Source organism: Brachionichthys hirsutus, chromosome 22 (assembly GCF_040956055.1).
Source record: "Brachionichthys hirsutus isolate HB-005 chromosome 22, CSIRO-AGI_Bhir_v1, whole genome shotgun sequence".
Lineage (NCBI taxonomy): Eukaryota > Metazoa > Chordata > Actinopteri > Lophiiformes > Brachionichthyidae > Brachionichthys > Brachionichthys hirsutus.
The window spans coordinates 7082246-7092056 of record NC_090918.1 but is presented as its reverse complement, the minus strand read 5'-3'; the positions used below and the strand labels follow the sequence as shown (position 1 = coordinate 7092056).

Below are 9811 nucleotides of genomic sequence, written 5' to 3'. Positions count from 1 at the left end.
AGGCAGACTATATTGGTCGCTACACAATATGTGCACAACGCCTACAGAAAGCGGTTTTGGCAAACCTTTATGTATAATAGCAGCGCTTTGAGAACTCTTAGCCCACAAAACCCAGCTGCTGTGCAGCCATGCAAGGCCGTCAGATGGCTCAAACGTGTGCAGGAAATGACATCACGCATGGCGCGAGGTCACAGCAGGACAACCGAAACTGACCGCCGCGCCAGAGAGCCCAAACATCTTCCCGGTTAACTGTAAAATAAGACATTATGTGAACAATGTGGGTTAAAGCGTTTTTTTTGGTAACAGGCACAAAGTGTTATTGCTTGTTAGCAACAATTTAAATAGTAAAAAGAAGTTGATCATGCCTTAAAAAACTGTCTTGCCCAGACCTAGCTGGGAGAAAGTTCACTTTAAATTGTACATAAAGTTTTGTGGGGAAGAAAATACTGAACAACATTTTCCAGAAGCAAAATAATTTACCAGAATGAGCGAAAATCCGGCTTTTAAACTCAGAAAAACATACAAATAAAAATGATTAAAAAAGCAGGAAACACCATTTCAGCACTCGGTTGTTGTGTGTAGAAGATAGAGCGTAAAAATAAAAAATGGTTTTAGAGTTATTCTCCTAAAATTACATGTGGACCGATGAACAGGACAGATGGAACCCACTTCCTTTGGGTGTTTAAAACATTCTTATAAAACATTCTAAAAAATAATATAATGTTCATTTTAATCAAATTTACATCCTTGGAACAGAGGCAGGATACAAAAATATGGATTTCCTCAAATTCGATTCGGCACCTTTGGACAAGAAAAGATGAATAATAAAATAATCGGAGCTATTCTACTCTGTGATCCCATTGGTGTGACCTCCAGCACCCCCCCCCCCCCCCCCCGTTTAAAGTTCGGTCAATTCAAACTCAGCCCAGCGTGCAATGACAGAGTAGCGTCTCCATCCGTTTCCCGACTTCCACCTCCTTGTCCGTTCGCTCGCTTGATGCTTGAGTCGTGCCTTTCGACTTCCAAACAGCTGCTCCGAGAAGAGGTTAAAGATCCAGCATCGTCATCCGGGCCCGGTTCAGCTCCACGGGTCGGTGCGGTGCTTGGCGTTGTAGCTCTGGAGCTCGATCTGGTCTTTGATCTGGTTGATCAAAAGCTGCGACAAGAGAATGCCAACCAGCTGCAGAGGACAAAACACAAACAGAGGGTTCAGCAGGATGTGATAGGCTGGAATCCCACACGTGTGTGTGTGTGGGTGCGCCGTGCACCATATCCTGCCTGTGGTATGGCCAGTCCCATCGCGATGCCTCCCAGTAGGAACAGGTTACTGTGGATCCAGTTCACCAGTGTATCTATGCAGCCGTTGGCATGGATGTATTTTCCAGCTTCGATGTACTCCAAGTCCTGCATGCCCTGTCCGCACATGGTGTTGATGACAATCTGCTAACATACACACACACACACACACACACACACACACACGTGTAAAAAAAACAACAACAGCAACACAAAAAGAGAGCCTTGTAAAGAAGGCTACCTTCTCTTTGGAGACGATACAGCAGGAGAAGGGGACAGAGCAGCGTTCTCTGCTCGGATTGTCCTCTTCGCAGTTGAAATACATGTTCTGGGACCAGTCGGTGTACGTCACCCCCCCACAGCATCCGAACTGAGGACACATAGGGCAGGAGACACGTCAGGTGGACGAGCTTTAGAACCAGACCAAAAAGCTGATCTATGATCAGACTAACGGGCAAGTCACCTCTCTCTGACCAAAGTCAATCAGGTTTTGCAGATCGATGTCATCTCTGTAGTGGACGATGGCGTTATTGATCATCTCAGTCACCTTATGCCGAGCCTTGTTAGAGCAGAAAGAAGTATATTAAGCATATGTGAAAGATACATGTATGGAAATGGAGACTGGGGTGTGTGTGCGTGGGGGCCATCAGGCCGGTTACAACCTCACAGACAAAAATCTCGTCTGCAAAAGAGTTCAACTCTTGCAGCAGTTACAAATGTTGTCCAGAAGAGGGAGGTATTTCCCCCCCGACTCTTCACAATGACAAAACTCAACTCAACTTTATTTATAAAACACTTATTTTATTTGATGTAATTTGGGAATTAAAAAAAACTATTTTTCTCTTTGCTTAAATTATTATATTTAGAATATTATATTATATTATTGCACTTCATATTATTTCATTACCTTATCAGCAAAGACGAAACCAAGGATCCCCGCAAGCAGCTGGAGCAGGAAGATCACCGTCAGACAGATACAGAACTGCAACGAGGAGCGAGAGATATTTAAAACACTGTAAAAATCTGTTTTAGATTATTTCTTTATCGGACAGATTCCACAAAATCCTTCATCTGTCTGTCGTCCTTAGCGCATCTTACAAGAATACATTCAATCCTGTCCCAGATGACAAACGTCCTCACTCACCGTCTGCAGGAGGCAGATGTTTTCTCGCAGGGAGCCCACGCAGCCACAGAAGGTGATGATGAACATGAGGATCCCCACAACCATCAACAAGATGGCAGGATCCACCGACAGGCACGCCAGAGCCGCCTCTGAGAACAACAGAAGAAACACAGGCGGGTTTGGAATTATTAATTTCAAAAAGCAACATTTTCAGGTTGTTCAGTGAGGAAAATTGTGGAAGCATAAAAGTAAAGCACAGTGACATGTTTACCTGCGTGTTTCATCATGCGGGCATACATTCCGATTGATACCATTACTAGGGAGATTATCTGAGGAGAACATGTGGAGGGGGGGAAAGAGACTGATTTCAGATGGCAAATAAATAGGCATCACAACACATGAAAACTTCGTGGGAAGTGAGTCACAGCCAACATTTGACAGAAAAGAACTGGGAGGCAGTATTTTATTGTATTTCTATCCAAGGCAATTCTGTTGTCCACTCCTCTTCCATGCGACTGAATCAACCTGGCAGCAATCGGTGCCTTTCTCTTAAATAATAAAGACCCTTTCATTCGGCGCTCCTCACTCGATGTCGCTGGAATAATAGGGGGCCCTCAGAAATACTTTTTCCCAGCCTGATTAAAATGGATCTAGTTACCACGGACACTGCAGCTTCTTGGGTTAAGAGGGCAAAGGTGTAGATTCTTGTTCGGTCTCGTGAAAAAGCAGCAGATTTTGTAATATGTCACACAAGCTATTACTGAAATCCCTTTTCATTGCATTTAACCCACGCTTCCTCAGATTACAGACGTCTGCAGCGAGCAAAATTTAGCCAGAGGCAACAGAAATGAGAACATCGCATTCCACATCGAGGAGATTCGTGTTTTTACACAGCCCTGTCCTGTTCGTGCATGGAAGTCAGCTCGGCCGCAGCTGACAGTCATGCAGGCGTGTTCCAAGGAGATGCAGATGGAAACAGATGAGTTTGAGCTATAAAAACCTTTAATTGAATTGAAAACAACCCCATCATGTCAAAATTCAATATGTATGAGAGTTTTCTGTCTTCTCACACACCATCCAAGCCCAAGAGATGTAATCTGCACAAACAAAGCTGCTTAAAAAGCTGCAGATATCCCATAATGTTACGGCCCCTGCACCTGACACTGTATCCATGGATACGAACTTTGATTCGTTTCAAATCCGCTGTTAAAGGTTCAAAACCCCGCAGTCCAGCTGTAGAAACTCTTATTTTGTTAACAATAACCAGATTTCATTTAAGATCCCAGAGAGCAAATTATCAGATTTTTCCAACAAAACCACAAATAAAAACTGTAAATGCGAAACGTAGGAAGCACTTACCCAAAATATGAAATTGAATATGAAGAGTAAATACTTGATGACTGGATTGACAAAGCTGAAGTCATCAGGTGCGCCCCCGCGTCTTCCTCCCATGGCGACAAAGTTTGCGCACAAACAAACAACGTGACAATTAAGAATTCAGGAGTCTGGGAGAACGCGGCATGTTGAGGACGTCGAGCTGCGGATCTTCTGACAGCGACACACGCACGTACAGCCAAAGCCAGGAGTCGGTAGCTGCAACATGGATCGCGTGAAAAAAGAAAAAAGAACAAAAAACTGGGTGTGTTGTCTCACTTCTTACAGAACATGATACAACTGAGCAGGAACTCCTGGCTCACCGTTAACAAGAACAGTTTCTCTATCGTGGGCATTTTAAAAACATTTATTTTAGTTACGTTTAAGTATATTTGCAACAATTTTGGATAAAGTAATCCTGTATTTCAAATAAGTCAGCGAAGCTTAGGTTTACTATTTTCACCAGATGTTCTATTTGCGTCCTAATATTAAGGAAATATTACTTACCTTCCAAGTGGCGTGAATCATACGTGTTAACGACTAACTCTTAAATAAATGTAGATTCTAAACTCAACACATATTATGTCGATTCTCAATTTGTTTTATGTAGATTCTAAACTCAACACATATTATGTCGATTCTCAATTTGTTTTATGACGTTAAAAACCCTGTCCTTAAAACCTAAAATAGGAATACCACCTCAGGTTAAACAATAAGGAATTGGTATTCCTTCGAAGCAAAAAAATATATAATAATTCTAATTATTTATTTAATAGAAATCGTATTTATCCTCTGCCAAGTACTGTACTGTACATGATATTGGCAAGCGCTAAAGTACAATCTGTCCATTAGCCTTTTATTTTGTAGGAACGGGGAAAAAAACCACAACATCCGGTTAACCCGGAAGTTATTTTGTATTTTCTTGTTCTGTGAACTCACTGTAACAGTGTCGTTTCTATTTACAATTTAGACGGGTTTTTTTTAAAAACGAAGAGATGGCCGTAAACAAAGGTTTGTTTTATTTTACCTTTTACAGTTGCAGTTGTCATTGTACACAAAAAAATAAAATAAATAATATTGCGGTTATGCTGCTAGCATTAGCCAATTTGTTCCTCTGTAAGTAACCGTGCTTTATAATTCACTGCAGCACGGCTGTCTCAATAATCTCTCCAGGCTCTCCCCTCCCTCCGACCTCCTTGCAGCTCCTTGTTCCTCCAGTGAGACTCATGTCTGCCTTTATATGGCGAGTGGTGAAGCAGCACAGCGTGATGCAGTACGACCAGCTGGTGGACTTCATCAGCCTGGCGACAGAAATCGTTCCAGAGCTTCTGAGTCCCAACATGAGAGCCCAGCTCATCCTGAGCCTGAGGGCAAGGGTGAGGAATTTCTCTCATGCTGGAGGCCACTGCTAAAAATATATATTATTTGTTATGATTTCTTTTATATCTGTATTTTGGGTAGGTGTTATAATAATCTCCCCCCACCCTATTGCAGCTGGTCCTGGAGCTGTGTCGTGGCGATGGCGTGGCCAATCTGCAGACCATCCAGAGCCACCTGGACAAAATCCACACCTTTTGTGCTGAACTGAGCTCCACTAACCACATGGTAAAAAAAACAACAACAACAACAACAAATAGCTGCTTCGCACATGTGTAAGTTGGAACGTCATTCCGCTCTGCTTCTTGGCAGGCTGGCAGCGACACGCTGAAGACCTTTTACACCAGCTTTGCCAACCTGGTTCAGAGCCTTTTAAATGTAACATTTGAAAAGGATTTATTCTTCCAAGTGAGCCCTGTCAAATCTACCAAAATACAACCGATTTACAGTGGGTGACATTTTGATTGACATTTAACCCCCCCCCCCCCTCTCCCTCCTGTGGCGGTTTCTCTAGGAGGTGTTTCCTGCAAACTACGGCTCAAGCTACGACCAAAGTCTGCAGGATCTGGTGTTTGAGTTCCTCTCTCGGCTGGAGCAGCTGCTACCCATCCCAGACCTGAAACAGGTACTCGCGGCAGGCTCTAAACGAAACTCTGACAGATCAGACTGGCCACCGTTAATGTCTACAGAAACTGTACAGATTTCCGCGTTTCTGCTTTTGAGGTAAGCGGCTTAACCTACTAACTGGCGTACTGTTCTGCTTTAGACAGCAGCGTGGCTCACTGAAACAGAATCGGTGTCGGGGGATTTGGAAAAGCATCTGTCCGAGCCCTCCGTGCTGAATAATCTGCTGCTTCATCACAGACAATTAGGAACTCTTAGCTCTGGTCAGTTAAATCCACCTGTTACTCGTGTTTTTGATTAATCTTTGTAGTTCTGCTCTCTCATTATTATCTTTCAGGGATTTTTGATTCCATCACAACGCTAATGTCTAAAATATAACATGGCTCTTTCTCTGTTGCAGCTCCTTCCGTCGGGGAGGGAGATATCTTTCTGTCCGCTCTGGTCCTGCCTGTTCCACTAGGAGTGGAAAGGTTCCCCGAGCGTTGCAGTGAGGATGGCGATTATGACAATGAGGAAGAGATCCTGACATTGGAAGATTTAGAAGATGATGAGTCAAGTCAAAGCTCAGACGTCACGGCAGATGATTGGTTGCCAAAAAGGGAATCAGGTTTGACAAAACCTGGTTCAGCAGCAGAGCAGAATTTGTCCAAAGTCAGTTTGATTTTGCCAAATTGATGTCTTGCGTTGCTGTTTTGCAGGTGGCCTGTCCTGTTTATTCATCTGCCCTCAGTGCTCCTTCACCCACCGCACAAAGAAGAGGGTCCAAGAACACATCCAGGGTGAGCACCGCAAAATGGCTTGTACGCAGAAAAACCGACCAGTGAAAAGAGACGCAGCAAAGAATTCACAGGAAAGCCAAGACGGCCAAAAAAAGAAAGTTAGAGGCGCCTCTGAGAAAAAGAGGAAACGAAAACGGGGATGCAAGCAGAAGACCCGCAAATGTTTACAGAACGAGCCCACGGAGAAAGACAAAAGGTTTCTGACCACAAGGAGCGTTTCCAAAAACTTTACAGAGGAAGAAACCAAATGCGCGAAGTGTGAAAAGGTTTTTGAGCATCCAAATCAACTGAGGACTCACACGAGGCTCTACAGCTTCCCGTACCGCTGCGGCCAGTGTGAGAAGGGCTTCAGCAGCTCGTCTGGTTATTATCAGCACCAGCGGCTCCACAAGAGGGGTCGGGTATTCGTCTGCGGCCAGTGCAATAAGGGATTCCTCTGCAGCTACTCCCTCAAGCAGCACGAACGCCTCCACGCCGGCCCCACCAGCCTGTGCACGGTCTGCGGGAAGGGTTTCAGCAAATCCGGCATCATAAGACACATGCAGATGCACAGAGGGGAGAAGAATTATTTGTGCACTACGTGCGGGAAGTCGTTTCTGTCCTCCGGCGAGCTGCTGCTGCACACGCGTTCTCACACGGGCGAAATGCCGTACACCTGCGCCCACTGCGGGAAGGGCTTCTCCACCAAGAGTCACCTGATCGTCCACACGCGCTCGCACACGGGGGACCGTCCATACCGGTGTTCGGACTGTCCGAAGCGTTTCCTGACGCTCAACTGCCTGAAGAGACACTCGCTCAGCCACAACGGGGTGAAACCGTTCAAGTGTCCAAACTGTGAGAGGGAATTCTCCCAGCAGGGGAATATGAAGAGGCACCTGGCGACTCATAAAGCCGACTCATGACGTGTAGCTTTCAGTCTTGTTTCACCTTCAAGTTGTGATTAGAAACCAGAATGAATGCCGTTTGTTGACCATTAAATATAAATTTTCTCAGAATCCTTATATTGATCAGGTGTGTCCTTCCTGCCATCCGCTTTGACAAGAAAAAAACCCAATTGTCTTTTGGCTTACAAGAGAGGTTAATAATAATGATGTATAGTATGAAACTATATAATACATTTTAAAGCTATATGATGAAAGAACAGCTGTAACTGCAGAAGTTAAGAGAATAACGCAGTTGTAGGAAATGCAATTTATTTGCAATTTTTTAATAACATTCCTCAGATAAAAATGCAATGTTACAGGAATATACATCAGATATTAATTTAAAACTTGCTTTCAAGGGACCATACAGTCTAAATATACTTTTTCCTTTTTTTAAATTTACTGGTAGCGTGCGTTATAAGCAAGACAGACTCTGTCACCAATGACAGACTGACGAGTTACAGATACAAACTGTACACAACTTATTTACAAATCAACTTTTTTTTATATTTTTTCACTTTTTATTGAAAATAGGAGTAGAAAAAGTGATTGAATTAATATTCAGATTTGATTTATATTCTTTCCCCTCACTAAAATCCAAAATGAAATGGATGGATAAGGGAAAGAAAAATGTAGAACACCCCTAAAGAAAAGAGAAGGAGAAGAAAAAAGTGCTGAGGAAACCGAATAATGTTGGGCCAGTGTCACTTTTGAATCAGGATAGCACAAGGCCCGAAGAGGAATAATCAAATAATAAAACTGCCGCCTGCATGCTGTTAAAGAGGCGTTTCCACATCAGCAAGAATTACCCCAGGGAAGGAAGAAAACACTGATAATGTACATGATGATCCGCACAACTCCTGTTTATTTCTTAGTCAAATGCACATTCCCTAAAGCAAGACAAACAAAAAACAAAAAGAATGCTTGGAATCAAGATATGGAAGCAAAGAGGTAAAATTAGATCTTAATGTAGGCAGTGGTCAGAATGGAGCTACTATGAAGTAAAATCGAACATCCATCATGTGGCTTTTAAGATATGCAAAAAAGCCACGGTGAGCTCTGCAGCGTCCTACATTCAAGGGATGAAGTTATCATTCAATAATTTAAATGGCTCTTATCGGAGAAGACAGAGAGAAGGAGAAGCAGAGAAAAGCTCGGCTTTAACACTAGAAGCGTTCACAACTCAGTGTGTTTGATGTGAAGGAAGTCTGTCAGCGGTAAGTAGTGAAAGATCCTCTGCTCAGTGAACGCGCCATGCCCTGCTGCGCTCGACAGAAGGAAGGAAGGATGCTTTCAAGGTCCTCCCATTACAATCAGTCAGACGAGATGTGTACATTTCATTTGTAGAACACTATGGGTACGCAAACCTTGTCTACTCAGTTCATTAGGACTCAAATAATAAAGGAAGAGAGGTTTAAATATTTGAGTTCCACGCCAACACCTTGAGCAAGGCAGTCAAAAAATGTCCAAAGACTGATTTGACTGAGTGATCCAGAGCAGCACAACAAAGAAGCAGAGGATTGATGGAGATTCTTCTTAATACTGATTGCGGTTTTAAAATGTTATGACACTCTCTAAGCTTTCCTCCAAACATCCGGGCTAAACAATTTCCTTATATGTTGTTTTAACATATATAATCTCCCAGAATGACGTATACTTTCTTCATATTTAATCCATTAGGACTCTATATTCTAAGAAATATCTATATGATTTGTCACTTTTAATCAACCACTTTCATCTTAAACATGCAATCTACGATCCTCCTCCCATCCCGGCAACAAAGTACAGCAAAAGATTGTCGCGCAAATATAACTTATTGATGTAAACCTAATAAAGACACACAGCTGATGGTAAAACTACTAAAAAATACTTGTTTCCTTCTCTGGCTGAAGTTCAGCAAAGTCATGGGCAACCCATCATTCAATATCTTATAATTTAGAAATAGATTCTATGTATTACCTAAAATAGAAGACGCTTCCGGTAAAAACATATTCCCTCTTTGCCACGTTCCGTTTCATTTCCCAAACACGGGAGTTCAAAAAGAAAAAGGATAAAATGTACACCGGGGAAAAGAAACTCTTGTTTCTCCAGGAAAAGGGAATTCATAATTTAATTTAATTAGATTATTTTAACAACAGGCTATACTGATTTTATTTATACCTAGAAATAAAGGAAAATAAAATCTATATTCAAAATAGTCCTCTTAAAATATCGTGTCAGATCGACAAAGATGACTTTTTTTCCTCTCTCTTTTTTTTTTAGAAAATATATCTGTCGCAACAATGCTATATGTACACGTGACAGGAAAAATAACG

General features: G+C 42.5%; 2 protein-coding genes across 2 annotated transcripts; one reads left to right on the top strand and one right to left on the bottom strand.

Annotated features, from left to right (window-relative positions):
* Positions 1 to 930: 930 nt before the first annotated feature.
* Positions 931 to 3914, bottom strand: tspan33a (tetraspanin 33a). The gene is made up of 8 exons (XM_068755273.1): positions 3779 to 3914; positions 2691 to 2748; positions 2441 to 2568; positions 2204 to 2278; positions 1760 to 1855; positions 1538 to 1666; positions 1279 to 1440; positions 931 to 1180 (listed from the first exon to the last, which is right to left on the bottom strand). The coding sequence occupies exons 1-8, from the start codon at positions 3869 to 3871 to the stop codon at positions 1079 to 1081; spliced, it is 843 nt and encodes a 280-aa protein (XP_068611374.1). The 5' UTR covers positions 3872 to 3914; the 3' UTR covers positions 931 to 1078.
* Positions 3915 to 4788: 874 nt separating this feature from the next.
* LOC137911140 (zinc finger protein ZFMSA12A-like) lies at positions 4789 to 7559 on the top strand. The gene is made up of 8 exons (XM_068755558.1): positions 4789 to 4804; positions 4967 to 5169; positions 5288 to 5398; positions 5483 to 5578; positions 5685 to 5795; positions 5937 to 6057; positions 6195 to 6401; positions 6493 to 7559. Exons 1-8 carry the CDS (start codon positions 4789 to 4791, stop codon positions 7473 to 7475), a joined length of 1848 nt encoding a protein of 615 aa, XP_068611659.1. The 3' UTR covers positions 7476 to 7559.
* Positions 7560 to 9811: the final 2252 nt, after the last annotated feature.